Here is a 22,478-nt window from a genome sequence, read left to right on the forward strand (position 1 = left end):
GGAGAGGCAGTGGGGCTGGTCCCCATGGTGTGACCCTGGTGGAGATGGGAGACGAGGGGAAAGGCTGGATCCTGCCCCAAGCCACACAGGGAAGGATGGGAACCACAGCCTGGCACAGGAGGGGAGAAGGGGAGGCAGCAGACAGGAGGCATTCCTGCACTGATGGGACCTGGCTGTGGGGAAGGGAGAGGGAGGTGCTGGGGACCATGGCAGGGGAGGGAGGCAGCAGTTGCCTAGAACATCCCTGGGGAGATCCTGGGTGACACTGATGGGACAGTTCCCCTGGCCCTGTACTCACCCCAGACGGCCGTCCATGGCTGCTGCTCCCCCGGGGATGATTTTGGTGATGAAGATACCTGGGTCATCTGGAACATGGGGGTTGTCGATTCCTCCTGCTATGCTAAAGCCGAGGCCGGAGTTACCCTGTGGGAAATCAAACACCGTGTCTTTCCCCGGCGGGCAACCGCTTGCTGCTGGCCCTCCTGAAGCTGTTTCCCCCAAGCTGCAGCTGGCCGGGGCACAGGAGCCCTTACAGCATCTGTCAAGCCCCAGGGTACCCGGCTCAGGGGGCAGAGGGATGCGTGGCCGGAGGGGAGGCCAGTGCTCATCAGCTGAGGCACTCGGCGCAGCAGCGCGGAGCACCAAACAGATGGAGCGGGAGAGTAGGAGCCGCCAAGGACCTCCCTCGCCACCGCATCTCCGCTGAGAGACTCTGAGGCAGGCAGTGAGCTGGGGGAAGAGGGGGTGGTCCTTGGCGGAGAAAACCTCCCCTTGCTGGCTGCTCCACAAGAGGAGACACTGATGCTGCAACCCGCACGGAGCAACAGGGTTTGTGCCAGTCACCAGCATCCCACCCCTGCCCCCCACACCCTGGGATGCAGTCCTGGCATGGAACCAACCCAGGGAGCAGCAGTGCTGATGCCAAAATTTGCAGGTTAGGGTGGAGAGGGCTGTCAGAATGGCGTGGGGTCTCCAGTTCTGCCTCCTCTTCCTCCTGGACACGCTTGGAGCATCACTTGAGCTTCATGCTGCTGAAGTTTGCCCAGGGGGAATGCAGGGGCCATGCTCTGTCTCCAGCCCCGTCCCGGCAGCATCCCAGGACAAGCAGCCATGGCCCTGCGCTGCCTCTCCCACTTGCAGGATCCCCATTAGTGACACACTCACAGGCGCTGCTTCCAGCTCCGTGCTTGATGCAAGTGGACAATTCCTGCTTTTTCTGCTCTGCCTTGAAAATCAGATGGCTCGTTGCCTTGTTTTCTCATGCGGAAGAGCTGACACTTAGTCACATCCTACTGTGCCTGCCTCTCTCGTACACAAACAGGCTCAGGCCAAGCGCTCTCCTGGCTGCCCACAGCCCCAGTGCTCAGCATGGGGCAATGGGGAGCTCTGCCTTTCTGGGGGACCTGTGGCCAGGAGGGTCACACCAGAGCTCAAGCTCTGCGGGATCATCTAGCACCAGCAGCTGGCTGGGGTTTGTGCTTGTCCTCAGCAATCTGGGCTCAGCATCAGCTCTTGCAGGGACGCAGAGGTCTCTGCTCTGACTTTACACCACCCGTGACATAGCACATGGCGACTCCAGGAGCCACCATTGCCTCTCACTACAAGCACTCCTGGATGTCTCCTGCCGGCTGGGATTTGACAGGCAGTGACAAGGAGGCACTCGGCAGTGAAAGGCCTGAGGCCGCTCTCCTTCCTCTAACCTGGATTCTGATTACCCTGTTCCCAGATCAAAAAAGCTGCTTACTGTCACTACAGACCCAGCCTGGCCCCAGTAAGGCAGGTGAGACTGTGCAAAATGGTCTCCAGCCATTCGTTGTGCCTGTCTATGGAAGCTGCTAGCTACAAAACCTGGAAACGATTAAGGAGGCGTTTATTTTCATTTTGATAAACGTTGAAATGGAGTTCTAGGGATTTCTTAGCTGGTATTGGATTTGATGTAGACATGGGGGCAGCTCCTGCTGCCAACACATGTATGGTGGGTAAACCCAAACCCATGTCCCTCTGTGGACAAAGTTTCCTCAGTTATTGCCCCCAAAATGCTGCTGTATTTGCCCTTGTCTTTACAACAAGGACAAGGATTAATAACAGTGACAGACAAGCAATTCTGGGGTACAGTCTGGGAGCTGAACACCCCAGGAAGGGGACAGCCTCACCCGCAAAAACCAGAGTGCTTCTATGGCAGGAAGATGGAGCTGCTGGATCCCACTGGGCATCGGGTGAAGAGGGAGGACCTGGAAATGGTCCATGCTGGTCCTGGCTGCTAAGCACTGAAATTCCCTCATGGTTTCTCGCTGCAGAGAGGGAATCACTGCCTGGGGCTTTGAAGTGGGGGCAGCAATGAGTGCTGCCTCTCCATTCAACCCTGCCAGCTCCCTCCCTGCTCCTGCTGTGGGCTGAGGACAGAGGATGCTCTGAAGAACCCCTGAAAACAAGGCTTTTGCCTCCGATTCGGGCCTGGAGCAAGAAGCACTCAGCACAAAAAGGAAGAATCCCCTGGGCTGGTTTCGTCAGGCACGCTGGGGAAGCGGTGGGTGAGGCGGCAGCCCCAGATAACCTTCCGTCCACCCACCTCTGTGATGCAGAGACAAGGGGAGGAGGGAGATGACTAAAAGCAGGGAGGAAGAGAATAACGAGTGATGCGTCTTCCCCTGCGACGCTGGCCACGTGGCGTGGCCAAGCTGCCCGGCGTGGCAGCAAGGAGGAGGCCAGGCGTGCCACAGAGCGTGGTGGGCAGCCTCTCATCTGGGCTGTCCCCGCTGGGCAGACTGTGCCCACCTCTTGGAGCAAACCTTGGGCCAGCTTTACCCACTCCCTCTTCATCCCTGCTGATCCCTGGGTGCCAGAGGAAAGCCCTCCCTGCCCTGAGTGGTGCCAGCTTGCCCCTGGATAAACCCCATCTGTGGGGGGAGCTAATTTTAGCCACGGCCGGTGTGTTGCATACCACCACCTCTGTGTTGCCATCAGACAAGAAAATGCTCCAGCGGAAACTCCTCATTGTGGTCCAGTTTACTAGAAATCCTGACCTTACAACTTAGCATCCCCAGGCTGTGTAGCCGAGAACAATGGGGAGTCCGGTGGCAGGGAGGCTTCTGTCCCCTGTGCCCGGCTCTGGGGTGCACCTGCCTGAACACCTGCATGAGCAGAGTTCCCTGCACCTCTATTTTCCATCAAAGGCAGTGACAAAACCTCCCTGCTGGCTCCACGCTGGCATGTTTGTGGGGGCGAGGGTGTGAATGAGGGAGGCGAGGGAGAAGTCCTCCTCCCTCCCTTCTGGCGGGGTCTGTAGTGGGGAGGAGCAAGCCCACCTCTCCCTGTGCCGTGGGGGCTGTGTGGGGAAGGCAAGCGCAACACCCCTGAAAGCCCCTGTCGAGAGCAGGGAGCAGAGACCAGCCTCTCCCCATCAGCTGGCGCGGGGATTCGGGGGGTGACGGTTGCACCGGTAGGAGGGTGAGTGGGAAGAGGCAGCAAAGGCTGCTGGTGGGTGAGTAAAGAGCACTTACCCTTTCCAAGACGATCTCCTCATATTTGAACATCCCATCACTGCCGTTCACCTGGGGAGAGGAAGACAGTGTGTTATGGCTCTGTGCTGGTGCCAGGGGGATTTGCTTTACCCCTCTGATAGCTGAATATCGAGAATCCAACCTAAAAGCTGCACCATCACCACTGAAAAAAACTTAAATGCAATCACTCAAGCCTGCCCTGGAATTAAACCATGCGCTGCTTTTCTTTCTGGGCAGGAGCCAAAGCCCACTGACTTTAATGCACTTCAGCGCAAAGCCTTTATTCTCTCAGCTCATTTCTCCAGCCATGAAAAGGAACACAACCGAAGGCACAAAAAGAAATAACGCCTTTGTTACGCAGCGTGTAATTAACCTCGGGAATTCACTGCTGCAGGAAGGAAAGAAAGGGGGTCGGTCCATTTAAAGGAAAAAAGAATAATATCTGTACGTAATAACATAATAAGCACCTTTAGCAGCTTATATCTTTTAAATCTTTCAGTAGCATGATTGTGTTAACAGGGAATTCAGAATAATTTATTCTACCAAATTAGTTAGGTGCAAAGGAAATGAGGTGTGAGTGTGGGGCACAGTAAGAGGGGAAAACATAGTGATGCCCTTATATAAAAAAATGGTGTAGCCTGTCTCAATGCTGTACACCACACTGATCCCCACACTTAAAAATCTTCCATATCCAGAGTATCAAAGCAGGGCTCTGGGAAACACAATGGATTGAAACAAAAGGGATGCAACTGTAAGCTCTAAAATAAGAAATGGTAAATGCACAAGTCAAAAACTTCCATTTTCTCCATAAGCAACAATGCACAGGAAAATAAGGTGGAAGTTTCACTCTAGGTCATCAGGATGAGGCCATAAACAGCTGCCGAGGTCTAAAATTTAGAAAGATTTGCAAAGCAATTGGCTATTGGAACATCCAGAGATGTCACACTCAACAGCAACAGTTTTGGAGGAGACTGGACTCAACCTCATACAATTTGAGTCACTCTGGCAAACAAGGGATGGGACCCGGGCAGGTCTGCGTGGCACGGAGAGGTGACGGGATCCAGGGCTCGGCAGGCAAACACCTCTCCCATCATGCAGCCCTCCCTCTGCCTGTGGCCCCTGGACAACATGCAGGGTTCCTCATGTGGATTTTACATCCGAATTAATTGATGGCTTGTAGACTGTATGGAGCCACTTTCTGTATGCATTCCATATCCCAAACCAGAGCTGCCATGCCTTTGTTTGGACACAGGTTCCCTTATCTGGCACCAGCACACCAGTTATCCCCTGCTTGCCCAGCTCCCTGCTATCCACCTCCACAGAGGCACAGCCCAACTGTCTTCCAAAACCCCACGGTGCTGGGTCGTTAGATGGAGGGGACAGCAAACATCATTTATGCTAAAGCCATCGCCTGACATCGTGGAAGAAAAATCAGCAATGCAGCTGTGAGGCCCTATTTATAGGTAGGAAGAGGAAACAGGAGTTTTTCTAGGTGGGAATAATCAGGTTCTCAGGTGGAAGAGCAGTTCTGCATGCCAGGATCTGGGACACCTATGATGCATGCACCCTCATCCCCTGCCTGGTTCAGCCGTGGTGAGGCCAAAGCAATCCCACACACAGTTGTGGGTACCGCACTTCAAGAAGGATGAGGTTGGGGAGAGTCTGGAGGGGTGAGATGGGACAGGGGCTCCAGGGAACACAGGCTGAGAGGGTTGTCCCTCCTAGGATGTGCTCTGTGTCTGGTACCTCTCAGCCGTGGGAAGATTACAGGGCACAATTCAAGGTCAGGACATCCAGATGCTCCAATATTAGAATGCTCCCTTAGGAAAGGCTTTGGTCAGCTCTTGAACAAACCCCCTAACAGAACCCCTCTGCAGAAAAGCACCGGGGCTGGTGGGATTAACCCACAGCAGGATCCCCGACAGCCTCAGAGGGACATGGACATGTGGCCAGTACCACCTCCTGCCACAGCACTGCCCTGGGCTGTGCTCCCGCTGGCAGGGGGGCATTGCTTCCCTCACCACAGGCTCCCCCTCTGCCATGGGTTGCCTTTCCCTCCTTGCATCCTACCTTACTGACTAATCCTGAGTGGAGCCGGCTCGCCGGCCCGCACCGCCCTCACAGCCTCCCTCGCCGCAGCCTCCAGGCTCATCTTGTCTCCGCAGTTGGTAGCCCGGTGCGTGGGGAGCGGCACCACCTCTCCCGGGCTTTCCAGCAACTCGGATTCCTGGCACCCTTTGCTACTACACACATTGTCCTCTCTGCTTTGGCATTCAACACAGTTGCCACACAGCCAGCCATATGCACACCCACGGCCGCAGAGGAACAGCACATACATACCTACAGGATGGGGACATGCAGAAAACTTTGACAATCTGTGAGCCGCAGAGAGAGCCAGCAGCGAGAGCCCCGCCAAGCGAGCGGCTGCTGCTGGCACGCACCCGGGGCACAGAGACACCCCAGCATGCAACCCCGCCAGACACCCTGCTGCCAGGCAGGTACGTTTGGGGGATCCCCACTCCCCAAATCTCAGGGCTGCCAGTGCTGAGCAGTGTTTTGCATCCCTCCCTGAAAGCGAGCTGTGTCGGCGCTCGCCCGGCGCAGCGTGTGCTGGTAGCAGCCTGCTCCAGCTGGGCACGCCAGGGTCAGCCAGGCCTGACCATGAAGTTTTAGCTCTGATTATGTTTTCAAAATCTGTGCAACAGAACGCCAGTTAATTGCATAAGGAAGCCAAACGGAGAACTTAATATATACCATGTAACCAAGGGAACGAGCCAACAAAGCAAACGTTCCAGCATCGGAAAATTGATACCAGTCACCTCACTGACGGCAAAACCTCCCCGCGGCACCCACCGGAGCCACCGCGACCTGGCTCTGCCACGGCTGTCTCCCTTCTCCTGCTCCAGTGCCCTGCACTCCTCCCCAGCTCCCACCCGGGGCTGTCTCCGTAAAGGGCTACGTGGGGAGATGCCCGGCCCCATCACACCCAGGCACAGAGAGCGCACCCCACCCTGCTCCCGTCTCCCCATGTAAAGCCTGCAGAACCGAAGGGGGTGCTGGGGGCTAATCAGCTGTTCCAAGCATATCCTGATCCTAAGCGCCCTCTGATTTCTCATGGAAAAGAGTGAGGGTATTATTTTCCAAGCCCTTCCCACACAGCAAGCCCACCTGAGGGCTCAGGAAGAGGGTCCCTTTGCTGGCCTTTGCTTCCCTTTCGTGTTTTGAGCAGGAGAGAAAGAGTTAGCTATGATGACATTTAAATCATCAACAGAAGGCTGCAGAGTTAACACTCATTTGATAAACAGAAGAGCACACACCTTCCAGAGCTACTGCAAGCTGTCTGCAGGCTCTGCCGGCCACACCCGCACCAGCGCACGTGGAATGTGCTTTGGCAATTTGCTAGAGAGTCAGAATTTGGTTTTCGTTGTTGTTTTTTTTTTTTTTTTTAAATAAAAAGAGGCCAAATTTAGAAGACTAAGATGGGGTTCCTCAAACCCAACCTAAATAGCCCACCAGGCTGCAAGAAGAGGATATCCTACAGGAAGGATAAAGACACCCACAGCCACTTTTGGAGCAGGATCTAGCCCTTATTCTTGTGGTTAGGACATGATGGGGACAGGCAGTGGGACCTGGTGGTGGAGCAGCCATGTGCCAACACAGCGAAGAGAGTCTGAAGGCTGGAGGGTCAACCCCCGGCAGTGCCAGCCGGACACAGGGGCGGAGGGTACCTGGTGATGCCCCACGCCCCCCAGCAAGGAGAGCAGCCCCATGCCAGGGCAGTGGGTGCAATGGGCGCCTCCCCACTGGCATGGGTACTGGCAGCACTGGTGAGGGAGAGCTCTCCTTGCCTCTACATAGCAGGGGACCCAGAGAAAATAGGTCAAGAACTCCCTCCCTTCACATCCCTACATCTATGCATCCTGCTGCAGCACCAAGATCCACCAACTCGCTTCCAGCTGACCCCTGGCCTCAAGCCTTTTGTGTGCATTGCCCACAGAGTTGGCCATGTGCACAAAGTAAATAAATGCCTTATTTCTGGTCGGCCTTTGCAGAGGGCCATGGGACAAGCCTGCTGAGCTCAGGCAGAGGGAAGGGGTGTGAAGCCTGAGAGCCCCAGCACACAGCTGGGAGGCTCCCCAGCCACGCTGTCCGGAGGAACTGGCAGTGGATGTGACACCACCAGCACTTGGGACCAAAGTGTGAGGGGCAGTTTAGTTTTGATTTTTTCTGTTTTTTTCAGGCTTGTAAGCAAGTTTTTCCCTGCTCAAAGGCACAGGACCATGGTGGCCATCTCTGCTGCCCCCACCCAGTGGCAACTCTGACTGGGGACCCTGGCAGCAGAGTCAGCACTGCACAAGGAGGTTGCATCTGCACTCACCAGTGGCAAAGCCTGGGGCTCCCGTGGCACTTGCTAGCTGGGATCAGGCCTGGGAAGCGCTTGGCTTCCTCAGACCTGACTTTTAGAGACTGAGGAGGTGGTGGCACCCCACTTCTGGGCAGTGAGGCACCAAAGCGGGGCTCCAAGGACCCAGACTGTGAAACCTTCAACTCCTCAAGGGCTTTGGAGCAACCTTCCCTGCTCACTTCAGGACTGCCTGGCAGCAGTTGCTGTGCACCCTGGGCAGCAAGAAAGAAGTTGTTTCAGCTTCAGAGAGGCAGCTCTGAAAAGCAGAGACCCCATCTGCCACAGGAACTGTGCTTCTGATGGTCCATCTCCCCGCTATGGACCTGCTGGGCAAAATACACCAAGGGGTGAAACCGAGCAATGACCTGGAGCTGGCACAGGTGATCCCCCCCAGCACCCATCCTGATCCTTCAAGGGATGCTGTTAAAACTGCGGCAACAGTATAAGAATTTTTACAGCCTGGGGGTGCTGGGCTCTGCACAAGCCACAGGCAGCAGAGCTGAACCCCAGTGATAAGTGGGGCCCAGCGCTGCAGCTCGTACCTTACGGTGCTGCTGGTGCCACATGCTTTTGTGGATGGAGGTGGGTGGACAGAGAGAGAGACTGAAATGTAGAGCAGACTTCTTGATAAACAGCCGGGGCCAAATTCAGCCCAACAGCTAGTCCAATGCAATCAATGGAGCTAGAACAGGAAGGAACTAGACTACATCCATCTGTTTATCATTAAGGAAAGCATTGAATAGTTAAGTAATTAAAGACTAGAAGATGTGACTTTAACCCTTCCAAATACACACTGTACCAACAGGCTTCAGCTTTTGGGTTTGTAAAAAATATGCTTCCCGATTTGCCATTTTGGTGTACTCTTCTGCAGCAAGCCCCTGGTGTGGCTCCTGCTGACCTGGGACAGTGCCAAACGGGAGGTCTGGTGGTGTGTTTTCTCTGGAGCCTGAGGAGCCCAGCACCCTGGCGAAGGAAAGGTGGAGCAGGGCTCATTTCTGTGTTGATATGACATAAGTAGAAGGCAAAAGAGTTTCCAGGCTGGAGGTTGAGAGGGATTAAAGTGAGCTGTCTCCCCTGGTCTGGGCACAGGCTCCTCCAGGCACCTTGCAGGCAGCACATGCCTGGGTGCGAGGATGGTGGTCCTCACTCCACCCAGCAGATGACACAGTCTGCCCCTTCTTTTTGACCACCGCAGGGGAGCTCCACCCCTGGCACGTGCTGCTGGGATTGGATGGATGGGGTAGGTGACTGCCATCCCCAGAGTGATGCTGGTACCGGCCAGGGGTGCAGAGCACCCCCGAAAACCCATCCAAACCCAGTCCATGGGCTGCAGGAAGGGAGGTCCCATCCAGCACATCAAGAAGGAGCTGTGACCAAGGTGCAGGAAGAAAGGATGGACAGGGATATGGAGTTAATGAGGTGGAGGGAGAGGGGGTGAGAGGGATATGGAGTTCATGAGACAGAGCAGGGGGAGCAGCCAGGAGGGCAGGAAAGTGGAATGCACTGCGGTGGGAGAAGGTGGCCGCTGGCCCCATGCAGCCTGGCTTCTGCAGGGCTTCTGCTGTGTCTGAGGTGACACAGCCTGTCTTTGGGCCTCTGGCTCACCTCTTGCTGCCCTTGGGCACACAGGCAGGGAGGAGGGACAGGCACAGCTGGAGCCTGGCAAAGGATGTAGCACTGGTGGCTGCAATGGCAAGCAGGCATGTTCCTCCAAGGGAGGGAGGGTACAGAACAGACACGAAAGCAGACATCCCCAGGAATACCTTCCTGCCCCGCCCACAGCACACCCCTTCACTTGCCCCAGTCCAACTTTGTGTATGTTCTTCCCCTCCAGGAGACATCACCCTTTTCCCAGTTCCCTGTAGAATGGCACCAGTCAGGTAAGCGCAGAAGGCAGGCTGCAACATGGCCCTGCAGCCAGGGTACCCAGCATGCTGAGAGAAACCTCCAACCCCACAAACATACTGCCATGGCAATGCTTTCAGAGGAAGAAACCTTTGGAGACAGCAACTCTCTTCCACCACATTCATACATGGCTGCTGGACCCAGGACCATCACACTGAGAGGCACCATCATCTTCCTCCCCAGTGCCAGGTGGCTTTGGTTCAGTACCCAAGGCATAATCAACCCATACAGCCAGGGTTGCAGAGGTCTCAGCTGGGCTTCCCTTCCTTTTCATAGCCCTGGCCAACCAGGCCAGCACAGCTCTGATGCTCCCTGACCCCAACAGGCTGTGGGCTGAGATCTGCAGCTCTTTACAAGGAAGGTTCAACCACCAAAGTCACCTGCAGCCCTCCATCATGACTCCAAAGACAAACCAACCCCAGTTCTGAAACCTGGTGCTGCTTCATTAATGTGGAAGGCAGCTGAAATCTGCTGCATCAGAAGAAAACTAGGTGCAAAGCACCCAGCCCTGGCAAGCTGTCAGCTGAGCTCCCTTTGGTGAAAAAAAAGGGAGCATCCCATGAGCATGGAGCCAGTGCTGCAGAAATCCATGCTGGCCACCCTGCTCCCTCCATTCCCTCAGCAGGAATGATTCGCAGATGTTTTGGGAAGGGATGCAGCAGCGTGCAAACCCTCTCTGCAACAAACTGGAGAGGATTATCTTTATACTACGCCAAGAGTGCCAAATGCACTGTGGCTGCAAACACAGCCACCAAGCACTGCTCAGCTGCTGGCAGCCGTCACTGGGAGAGGAGCAGCATCTGATAGGTCCTGCTGCCCTGAGGACCCGCAGCTGCAATGGCCATGAGTGCCTGGAGAGCCCTGCCTCCCTCCTGGGGATGCAGGGCTGCCAAAGTGGGCTGAGGTAGTGCAGGAAGGTAAGGGATGCCCCAACAGAGCCTCACAGCCACCCTTCATGTGAAGCTGATGAAATGGCTGGGGGGCTAATGCTGAACACAGACAACCCAGCTCCCACTGCTCCTCTGATGCCTGATTACCCCACAGCATGTCCCTCTGAGTGCCTCCTGCAAGGCACCGTCCATGTGCTGGAGTCCCCACCATTGCTTGCTGCTAGCCTTGGCTCTGCTCAGTGTCACCCAGCCCCAGTGAGGTTTAGGGGTGGGATGTGCTGTGGGGAGGTGGCATGGGTACCAGGCTACTCTGCCACCTCACAGGGCCTCCTTGGGCTGGAGGAGCCTCTCCTGCACTGCCAAGCAGGGGAAACACACCGCTTGTTCAAAGGAAGCGAAACAAAACCAGGAGACTTACAGAGAGCCCTTGTTCCAGCGAGTCTGTGTTCACGATAATGGGAGCAGGGTTGGCCTGTGAGGAGACAAAAGTGGGATGTCACCGAGCTGAGCGAAGAACCCAGCCCTTCACAGTGCACTGCCTCTCCCTTGGCCATACTACCACAGACCCTCCAAGCCAGGCAGAAGAGAGCAATTCGGGAAGGGCTCTGCTCTTGTACCTCCTCCAGATGCCCAACAGCCCTGGGACAGGAGCAGGGCCACAGCATGGCTCTGAGCATCGGTCCCCTCCTCAGGCCTGGTGTGTCCCACCCAGGCTGCTGGGCAGGAGACAGGGAAGCCTGGAAACTCTCCCAGCCTCGGGCCAGAATCTCACCAGCACCAAAATTTACTTGCAATCCACATTACTGAGGGATTAGGAAATAGGAGTGTGGAAGCAAGTCCTTCTGAGGGAGGGATTTATTGCCAGCAGAGCAGCCCTGAAGCCTTCACACACCTTCCAGCAGCAGATGCTGCCGCCCCTCCTAAGCATGGAGCCACCAAGCCCTGGGAGAGGTGGCAGCGTTCAGTCCCTCATCCTCATCACCCCTGAGGTAAACCCTCTGCTCGGCAGCCTCGGTATCCCCCCCCCCCCAACCACACACACCCCCCCCCCCCCGCTCTTGCAGGGGTCCCCATAAGCCTCCTCCTGGGTCCTGCTCCTCCCGGGCTGCCCTCCGCCCGTTAGCGAGCTGCACATCATAGGAGGGCCACGGGTGCAGAGGGCAGGGGGAGGCCGGGGAGGGCAGGGAGCCCCCCGGGAAGGGATGCGGGGGAAGCCGCAGCGCCGGGGGCTGCAGGGGCGGGGGCGGACGGAGCCCGCGGGGTCCCGCCGCCGGAGCTGTCCAGCACCGCAACCTCCTGAAGGCGCGGCCCGCGGCGCGGCCCCTTCCCGCGCAGCACTCTCCGGAAGGGACAAGGCCGAGGTCCCTCGCCAGCAAGCGATAGCGAGCGGTGCAAAATCCGGCAGGTCGGGGTGAGTCGGAATTCACATCATCATTGCAAGGCTCGTGTGGAGAACAGCCAGAGCGAGATGGGGAAACGCTCAGAGAGACGAGCTACAAGGGGAGGTGAACCCTCTGCCTTGGGGCATCAGAAACATCTGAGTCAGGGTCAGCAGCAAGCAGGTCAAGGTGTGGGCCAGTGTGGCAGTGAACAGGGACCACTGGCTGGCCAGTAACGTGGGTGGTTGGATTGCACAGCCCAACGGCCTCTGTGAGCCTGTGATATTTTCACAGAAACCATGCCACCTCCTCATTGCCCTCTTCTGCGTTTATACACCCCTGACAGAGACCAACCTCCTCACATAACCCAGTACAGCAGTCCCCACTGTCTCCTGTTTTAGTTGGTTGTATTTCTGAACTTTTCACTCTCCTCATTTTGTAGGTGGGAGAGTTAGGGGTCAACTGGATTGTGGTTTAAATCTTGCCCTGAAAGGTTCTGCTCTTACATGGATGGAGCAGAAGCTATCGATTTCATTTATTCAGATGCCTTCTGATCTTTCCTGCAGCTGTAACTATTGGTTACAAACCCATAGTTTTTATGGCAATTAATTCCCTAGCTCAGGCAAATATGACCGCTTCCAAGCGCTTCTGCCAAACCCCTCCCACACACATAAGAGAATCACAATTTTCAGGTCCAATGTCTTGGGATCTCCATGGCCCAGAAGCAATGTTAAGCTGGGAATATCCCCTCTCTGGCAGTACACAGTCCTTGTATTTAATCCAGATAATTTGTGAGATAGCATATATTAAACCTGGCACTGGCTTTTATTAGTCCCCAGTGCAATTCTAGGAAGGGATTCCACATTTCAAGGCAAAAAAGAAGCAATTCTACTGCCAGCAATTAACAAACAATGGCTATTTGAACCTTGATGTGCCAGAGGCCAGCTCTTATTAGATGGGTTTCCAGGAAGGATGCAGAAGAGGCAGCCTAAGTGAATGTAGCCCATCACGTGCTCCATGATTTACAACATGAATTCAACTCCACAAATGATGCTTTGGATCCCTCCCAGGGAGAAGTGCTCTGTATGATAATGTTATAGAGGCTTTTGCAGGTCCAGCCCGAGTCCTCCACTGAGCCCCACTGCAGTCTCTTTGCTGAATTACTAATAGCCCACAAATCACACATCACATTGCCTCGCTCACACAGTGGTGAGCCCTAAGGACATATTTTGTCTAGCCTGCTCACTGCGCACTAAGCATCCTTTGCAGCCATTCCACACTAGTGATTTCTATATCTCAAAATACTGCTAGGAGCACAATTTCCCACTCAGGCTCCAGATGAGACCCAGGAGATGCCGAATGTGAGTGGCTGCTTAAAACAAAGTCACACATGGTCAAGAGAATTCAGACCAGGAAATCCCCTCTTGCCTCCTGTGGCCAGCTATTCCAGCTACTACAAGAAAGGTGTCTGAACATTAGCTCTGACTTCCACTTGCAAATATTCCAACATTTGCACCTTGCCTGTTCTACTGCAGAGTAGACAAGACCCAAGACTCAGAAATAAGCAGAGGGCCTGAAAATGAAAAGCCTCCGCCTCCCTCCTCAGGCAGGCACATGTACCGACCCTCTGCTAGCCAAGGGAGGGGAGAGAACGTCATCATTTTTTGCTGGGCAGCAGGAACATGCTGGTGAATTAACCATGCCCTCAATTCTATAGGGAACGGTAAGTAATTTATGCCCTAAGGAGCAGGGGGTTGCTGCATGCGGGGAGGAGAGGGAACAGCACTGTGCATTCAGGTCACATTCAATAGGGGCTGTCAGATCTTTTCCATCTAAACCACTTCATCACACTATTATTATTTACCAAGCCCTGTTTGTGCTTGGGTGGTGGGTTACAAATGGAAAGAGAAGAGGTCCAAGTCCTATGGTGCTCACCCCATGACAGCTGGACCACCAAAGCCCAGCAAAGCTGGAGGTGCCTTCATCCCCCTCCATCAGGCAGAGGTGTAAGGGGCTGCACAGATCCTCGGGCTCAGTGGCTGGAGGCTGCAGGGAAGGTGGGACTCAAGGAAGACCTTGGGGAGTGAGGGGGGTCACCGCACAGATGCAGAGATTGATCGAGGCAGAAAGCCAGCGAGGCAGAGGACAGCTGTTGGGAAAAATCTGAGCAGCAACAGGAGTCAAAAGGAGTAGCGGTGAAGGGGATGAGGTTTGAAGGTCAGGATTCAAGAGCTCTCTGGTCTCACGGGGGCTGAGAAAAGCAGAACCTTGCATTCACCTGTGTCAAGGCACCAGCACTCAAGCACTACACCGTCCTGGTGGCAGGCACAGCCCACGTGCTAACAGGGAGCAGTAACCTGCTCCATGCAGCCCCCAGCAAGGGGCTGGCTCCCTGCAGAGGCCCTGGGAGAGCCTACAGCCCATCTGGGGGCAGCTGCCTCCTTGGCTAAAGCCATGAGGAGGCTGTAGGTCTGCACACAGAGCAGGAGGGACGTCTCCTCTCTGACAGCCCACAGCTTCCCTGGGCTGGAGTGATTCCACTGCAGCATGTGTGGGGAGCAGCAAGGCAGCTGGCAGTGTTCAGACACACCTCAGGTGCAGGATGCAGCCTTTCAGAAACACCTTCAGATATCACCTCTGCGCAGTCATCTGAGGGACTGCTGCTGTTTGGACTGTATTTCTGACGGGTGACTGCCCTCAGCAACCCAGGGGCACTAACACAGTCACCTGGGGGCAGCCAAGTCCCAAATGTTTATAGGTATCACCCTTCACCTCCACTTCCATTGCTGTCGGCTGCTGGGGCAAAGGTAGAAATTGCAAAACATGATCATTTTCCAAAACTTTCAACCAAAAGAAAAGCTGCAATTAAATGCAAATGGAGGAGGTTCATCAGCTCGCTTCTGAGGGCTGAGCCTTGCCCTGTGGCATCTCTCCAAGGACTGCTCTCAGGTCTGGCACACGGAAGCTGAACAGGGAGACTCTGAACTGAAAGTTCAAGATATTCTCTCCAGAGCTGAAATCCCAAAGCTTTGCAACAGCATCACATCACTCACAGAGCCAGCACAGGGGCCAGCCCACAGAGGTCAGGAATTACGTACCTTCTCCAGACAAAGCAAATGCACTGTAGCTGTCCTAGGCCAGTGGCAACTGTATTGTGCTCACATACAAGCCCATTTCCATTTTAACTAGCCACAGGACTCAAACAGGAGACTCTAGTGCTGACAAATACCAGGCTTAACACATAAGCTGGCATGCTCCATGTGTCACGTACCGAGAGATGCACAGGACAGGATGACTATTTGTGATGTTGGGTTGGTGCATGAGAAGCAAAGTACTAAACTCTTTTATCTCTTTCTGTGACTTCCCTAAATTGGATCAGAGTGCCAAGTCAATCTGCCTTTTAATATCCTTTGCTTCATGCCATCTGAGGTATAACAGTAACACTCAAAAGGAAATGGCTCTAGAGATAAGTGAAATTCAGTCTTTACATTCTTTTAGAAGCTCTCAGGGGCATACGCCAAGTGGGGAGATGCCCAACAGAAGCACCTAAACAGGGTGGACACACGGGGCTGCTTGCAGCCTGCCTCCATCTGCTTTCATTCTTTTTTTTTTTTTTAAAGGGTGTTAAACCATGGAGAAAGCTGTGCATTTACAGCTATGAAAGCAGCTGCTCTGTGGCAGGACACCACAGTGCCAAGAATAGCTGTGAACATGCAGGTATCAGCTTGGGGACACCACGGCAGCGGGATGCCCAGGCACCGACAAGGTCCTACTGCTTGGGGGAGCGGGTTTGCACTGAGCTAATGAATCAATTTCACAGGAGTGAGCCCAGGTCGTGCCGGTGCAGCACACACGGCAAGCCTGTGCTATACACCGCTCACCCTGATAAGCACAGACATGCTCATCTGCTTCTCACCAGACTTCCCTGCCCTTCGCACAGACACCGGTTTTCCCAATGCCAGGGCTGTCTCCTGTACCAACCCAGAGACCGACACATAGCTGCCAAAAACATCACCTCCCAAAGTACCTGAGATGACACGGTTCCTCCACAGCAACCCGTGGGCACTTCTGAGGTTGAGGCAGGACACAAACCAGCTCCTGAGGCTCCCCGTGCCCAAGGCAAGGGAGGTGACAAGCCTCGGCTCTGCCCCGATGGAGGGCAGGCACATGGAGCAGAAAGGTGCTGGCACCCTCCCTGCAGGCTGCTTGGAGTGCTCCCTGCCCTGACACCTGCGTGCCTGCAGACCCCCTCGGCTTTCACCCAGCCATGCCCAGGCAAGCCACCTCACAGACCTCTCATTAAATGCCACATCCCTTCCCGGACCAGAGCCCGACTTCCAGCTTGCCCACAACATGTAGGGCTCTTCCTGCATCTCAATGCCAATCCATGCTTTGGCCTTGCTCTCCCTTCCCTTCTCAAGGTGAGATGTACCACGCTGCTGCCAGAGGCTGGTCTCCTCATAGCATCCTGTGCTCACCTCTTTTTGCCTTCACGGGCTCTTTACAGTGCCCAGAGCAGAGGGTGCTTGGGAGCATCAGAAGGCTGCAAAGCCCCAAGCAAGAGCTGTAAAGCTCAGGGCTCCCACGGGCTGGGACAGGGAAGGGGAGCAAAAGAAAAGAGAGGCTGGAAACTTCTGGAGGTTGAAGAATTTCATGGCCAGAAATGAGCCTCTTTTCCCTTTAACTGGGCTGGACAAAATAACTCCGCATTTTTTCTTACCCACTGCAAAGTGACCTGTTGGCTGACACTGTTCAGGCAGAGGGGAGCACACACCACCCAACAGTGTGCCTGCATGAAGGGGAGTGACAGGCTGAGCTGACCCCACACACCCCTTCTACACAGCTTGAAATATGGCGTAAACAACATGGGAAACGATGCCGGGGCCAACTATGGAGCTGGTGGGTGCCCCAGACCCCCTGTGTTGGTCCTGGATAGCCACACACCAGCTGCTGCCCATGCCCTCACGCCTGGCTCCCAGCTGGTGTGGTGGCCCATGGGCGAGCAGCCGTCCTCTCCAGGCTGCCTCTGGGAGCCATCAGACCCAGGCTGTTTCGGTGGTGTGAGCCGGTGCCGAGGTTGTGGTGACAAAGCCCCTGCCCCAGGGCTGTGCCTCAGCACCGGCTCAAAGCACCGTGGCCATCCGGAAACAGGGAACACAGCACTTGAAAGGCCCCTGGTCACAAGGATCTTTGGCAGAGCCACTGAAGTGCCCAAAACGTAATGTGAACACAAGCAGCTACTGAGGATTTAATCTTTGTTTTGGTGCTTGTTTGTTGTTTTTTTTTTTTTTTTTTTAAGAGTAAGCTTAAATAGAGACTGGAAAAAGCCTTCACTCAGCGGGGAAAGAAGAAAGCTTCCCCAAACAGAAGCTCTGTGGAGTCTAAGTTTCCATTTAGAAACCATTAAGGCCAGCATGTTCATACTTGAAAGTCAGACATCCTGTTCCAGGCTCAGGCCACTAAAATAAGTGACCCAATTTGGAGAGGTGCTGGGCTCCGGTAGCTTCCTCCTGACCTGACAGTACCAAATAAAATTGCCTCAATTCCTTTTTTCACAGGAAAAGTTATTATCATCTGAAAGACTCAAGTGCTTCCCACCCCCCACTCCCGAAAAATACATACATACCGGGGGGGGGGGGGGGGGGGGGGGGGGGCGGAGAAAAAAAGAGTGAATAAGGGACAGGGATTTCTTTGGTCCCTGGGATTCAAGTACCCTGTTTTCTTCTATTCAGTAAATTCCAGCACACACTTAGTTACAAAATGTTAAGAAACATGTTTCTGTGGAACAAAAGCAAACCAAGATCCACCAACAGAGCCTCAAACTGAATTTCAGATAATACAAAGGTGACAAAAGGGTATTTAGGGTCTGGTCCAGGGTGCTCTGATGCACCACGTGTCCCCAAAAATAATTACACTCTCTGAGCACTCCTTCAGCAAGCCCTATCCAAGTGAGCTTGGGCAGACTAAATTGTGAACTTCATTTCAAATTCAGGTATTCTGAACTTGTTAAATGCTGTATTAAAAGTTTTCATCTCCAAGTCCCTGGTATATGTTCATAGCGTATTGTTGGATTGGCGATGAGGGCCCTTGTGGGATCCCTGTATCATCACGTCTTTGCATGTGTTAAAACCAGCTGCAAGCATTAGCACAGCCCATTGCACCCGCAGCGCTGGCAGGACCGTACAGGGAGGGTTACGCCCATTCCCGAATCACAGCTGCAAAGCTGAGCCAGAGATGCATTGTCCCTCCTGCCAGCGCGTGGGCTCTGGGATGGCAGGCAGAGCCCCCATGCCCCAACCACACTGAGCTCCTTGTGCCCCAGCGCACACCGGTACTGGACCTGCTCTCCCCTGGGACCCAGGGACCGTGGTGCCCTCAGAGAGCATCCTGCATGGAGCTGTGCGCCCTGGGCAGCTGGCACATAGCCATGGTCGTGGCTGATTACGGCCCGATTAGTCTCAATGATTTCCTCCCTCTAAATGAGCATTTGCAGCTAAGGAAGGAGTGGAAGTTCCTCTCCTCCCATCACAGCATACGACGCACCAAGAGGCTCATCCAAACCAGCAGCTCTCCAGGGACAGCAACAGCTTCTCCTTCGCTTCCACCTACCTCCACACTCAGGGTACCCAGACGGGACCCCTGATAAGGCCATCCCCTGGGCTTCCCTCTCACGCACCTCCCTGTGGGACCCTCCTCCCTTTAGCACACACTGAGGACAGCCAGCAGCAGATCCCCACTGAATCTCTGGCACTGGTCAGGACTGGGCTCAGGCAGGTCACAGCCATATAACACGCAAAGCCATAGAGGAAAAGTCAGGTGGAAAGCAGAGCTATGGGGGCGTGGGAAGCATCCCTCCAGCAGGGACGAGGGCAGGTGCTGCCATGGTGGAGGCTGAAGGTCTTCCTGCCACCCCCAGGTTCTTCACGAGGAGCTACCTCCTCCACATTGGCTACATCCCTGCTGAAACCTGCCTGTGCTTGGCCCTGGCTGCCTCACCAACACACTCTCCTCCTCCTCCGGCAATGTGGCAGGGTTGTATCCTCCTGTTTTCAGCAGTTCTTACCTCCTCTTCCACATGTAGCACTGATGGGGTCTCTCCTACCTATGTGGCTTCAGACGCTGCCTTTACAGCGGCAGCTAAATCCCTGCTATGGCCGGTTTGGACACCAGCTCCAATGCCTCTCCCTGTGCTGCTCCCAGGGTCCCTCTGGCAGCTCAACACCCCAAAACCAGCAGCGGGGTGCAGCCGTGGGCCTGCAGCCTGTGCACCTGGGCTGGCTGGCAGACAGCAGTCGGTAATCCAGCCAGAGAGCAGCTAAGCTCAGTTCTTCAACTTCCCTCTCTAATTCCAGCGTTATCCCTTACTGTAAAAATGGAATGTGTCGGAAGGGTCAGCAAGTACAAGTGCACAACCTCTGTCTTGAGGGACTCGTGCTCAAGGGAAGCAGGAAAAGTCTTACAGGTGAATAAAGGAGACAAATGTCCTCAGCTGCCTGCTCCTGAATGAACTCTGTATGTTTTGGGAAGGAGCACTGAGAACATCTGACCCTCCTCAGCCAGTCCAGGGGATGGGTGACAATAGGACATAGGATGCTCCGGGGTGGGTGAGGGGAACGAGCTCATCCGGCATCTGGGTGTTAAGGCGTAAATTTTCCCAGGAGACGCACAGGGAGGAGGAATAACCTTATAAAGCATTAACTGTGCCTTGGTTCCACCTAAGCAGCAGGAAAGGAAGGTCAAGATCATCAGAAGTATCAGCTGCCTTCCAGGTCCGCAGGGCAAAGGGCTGAGGGCGGGTGTGAGGCTGCGTTTGGGGGAAGGAGAGCAGTTCAGTGCCTGGTTATAGCAACTCAACTGGGTGATGACAGCAGGATCACCAGACGGAGATGCCCAAGAAACAAGCTGAGAGGTGAAATCAGATGGAGGGAGATATATTAGGAACAGACATGCAGATTTACACATCATGAGTGAGGAGGTGACAAACAGGTCTGTGGGATTGGAATCAAACTCTCACAACTAGGGAGTGGAGTGTGATGAGGAGTGGTGGAGAGGGAAGACCCTCCTGGGACTCCAGCTGGTGGGAGGACACTCTGGAAGAGATGCTGGAGGTGCAGGGAGGGCGGGGGACCACCGGCAACCGCAGAGCAGGGGCCAAGCAGAGGGATGGGGTCAGGAACAGAAAGCACTGCATTCAGCAACAGAGCCAGACATGAAGGGCAAGTTTCACTACAGTTGTATCTACATTTAGGTTGCCAAAAATACCTTTCACAGATTGGCTGTCTTTAATTAAAAGGATGTCTCCTGTGCTCCTGGCACGATACAGAGCTCATCCTGCCACGCAGGGCTCTGTGTGGATGCTCAGGGGGGAGGGGGGGGGGGGGGAGGGGGATTTCCCACGGGGCAGCTCCTCTCTGACCATGTCCTCCCATGCCCCGCCAGCACCGGGCAGGTCAGGCAGAGATGCTTCCCCCAAATGCCCCTCCACAGCACAGGCACAGAGCAAAGGAGGAAAACTTCACCCCCTTCCTGTTTTGGCTTCTCTCCTTCCCTCCAAACGTGGAGAACGCCTTCCTCCTCTCTCCTCCTCCACCTTTCAGTGCAAAGATTTAGCTAATTTCTTCTATGAATAGCACAGGAGTAGCCATAGCAACATCACCCTGCCAACCTCACCACCTCCACTGCCTCCGTGTCCCCTGTTCCTCTCACCCTCCCTCGCACCTCCCCAGGGAACATCTGGGGCTTCAGCCATTTCCCACGAAGCAACCCGCGTTTGGCTTCCCGCCTGCCCCCTCGGTGCTCTCCCTCCTTCCTTCCAGCCATGCCTGCTCATGACTCAGAAACCCAGCCTGGACCCCCACGGCCTCTCCAAGGCTCCTTCCTGCCCCCACCACCACAGAAGCCAGGAGCCCCAGATCAAGCAGCATCCCAAGGCTCGGCAAAGGCTGGTACTTTTGCTAAGACATGTCACCCTGTGCCCACCTATTGCAGGTAACTCCCCAGTGCATAGGAGGAACTATAACAAGCAGTATTTGTGTGTGGAAAAACACCGCCTTCAGTAAAACGCAAACTGCCCAAGACAGGCAGGGAGACCCTGTCCCCTTCCTCCACCTGCCTGGCCATGAAACACCTCTGCCCAGGGTTGGGGCACAAAAGCCTGGCATGCTCCAGGCACTTGCAGGTGATGAGGGGCTCGTTGTGATGCTGCTCTAACCCCCCTCTGCATCCTCCTGGACCCCCAAGAGGGAGCAGTGGGCTGCTGGAGGGGGAGACAGCAGGACATCCCATTTCTGGTCAAGCAGCCCAGGAGCAGAGGGCACTTCCCAACCACGTGCCAGGGAGCTGCACTGCCCTGGGCCCCTTCCCTGGCATCGAGACGAGGTGCCCCTGCCCCTGCCACCCCAAATGCACACGAAAACATTGGTGACACCCTCGCAAGTCCCATTAGAGGGCCCTGCTCTGGCCACCATACTCAGCACCAGGGACCTCGGGGTGAACTAAGCCACAGGGCTGGATTTCCCTGCCGGAGGAAAAGGTGCCGACTGCTGCTGGACCCTCAGCGCAGGGACAAGCGCTGGAGAAGGGGCTCAGCACAGCCAGGCAGCTCAGCACTCCTCTCCTGAGAGCCCGTGGGCGTCACTGTGCGGGGGAGAGGAGGGGTTTGAGCGCTCTGCTCTTCTGGTGCTGTGCATCAGGGATGCGTCCCTGGATCGTGCTGCCGTTCCTCCCCCAAAACCGGGAGTCCTCTTCTCACCTCAGTCTGGCAGGGGAGGACTAGAGTCCCCCACCAGCAAGTGAGGGAGGATGAGGAGGGTGCAGGGCCAGCTGGAGGGACAGCAATGGGAACAATGGAGGACAGCAATGACAGCAAGTGCAGGGAGCGGGGACTAATGAACAGGGAACATGGACAGATAAGGGAGAGGAAATGGAAGATATCTCAGAGGGGAGAAGAAAAGCAAAGCAAAAAGAAATGAGAAACCCAGTCAGAGATTTCCTCCATCCCACTGCTCAGGATTAGGGGATCTCAGTTACTGGCACTGCCTGAGCAAGCTAATTTGTGTCCTAGAGAAGGGAAGAAGCAGGAGGAGAGAAGCGCCAGGGCACCGGAGGTGGGAGGAGATGCAGGTTGATTTGGGACCATGCTGTGTGTTGGGCAGCACGTGTGGGCATGTCTCACATGCCACGGAGCTGCGCGCAGGGTCTGTGAGTACACATGATGTCAGAGAACATACACGACCATATGCAACTCCAAGCACGTTTCCGATGTCAGAGTACCCATGCACGCGGCTGCACCAGTACGCGCAGGCAGTGCGTGCTCTCCTCTGCTTGCATGAAGAAACAAGGGAGAAAAAAAGGCTTAAATGAGAGGTGGTGAAGCTCCCCAGGACGTGAACAGATCACT

The 22,478-nt window shown here is 55.0% G+C and overlaps 1 protein-coding gene across 12 annotated transcripts in view; it reads right to left on the reverse strand.

Moving 5' to 3' along the window:
• DLG3 (discs large MAGUK scaffold protein 3) overlaps positions 1 to 22,478 on the reverse strand; it is an 80,584-nt gene that overhangs the window by 29,253 nt on the left and 28,853 nt on the right. For 9 of the 12 annotated variants that reach the window (XR_005107449.1, XR_005107448.1, XM_037407859.1 and 6 more), the window contains 3 exons: positions 11,119 to 11,172; positions 3,501 to 3,551; positions 299 to 423 (listed from right to left, as the gene is read on the reverse strand). Coding sequence is in view for 10 of the 12 variants with exons in the window: in XM_037407859.1 (XP_037263756.1) it covers positions 299 to 423; positions 3,501 to 3,551; positions 11,119 to 11,172 (230 nt within the window). In the remaining 2 variants the exon portion in view is untranslated. The remainder of the gene's footprint in view (positions 1 to 298; positions 424 to 3,500; positions 3,552 to 11,118; positions 11,173 to 22,478) is intronic. The other 3 variants (XM_037407856.1, XM_037407864.1, XM_037407861.1) reach the window with 1 other exon arrangement.

This window comes from Falco rusticolus, chromosome 14 (genome assembly GCF_015220075.1).
Source record: "Falco rusticolus isolate bFalRus1 chromosome 14, bFalRus1.pri, whole genome shotgun sequence".
Classification (NCBI taxonomy): domain Eukaryota; kingdom Metazoa; phylum Chordata; class Aves; order Falconiformes; family Falconidae; genus Falco; species Falco rusticolus.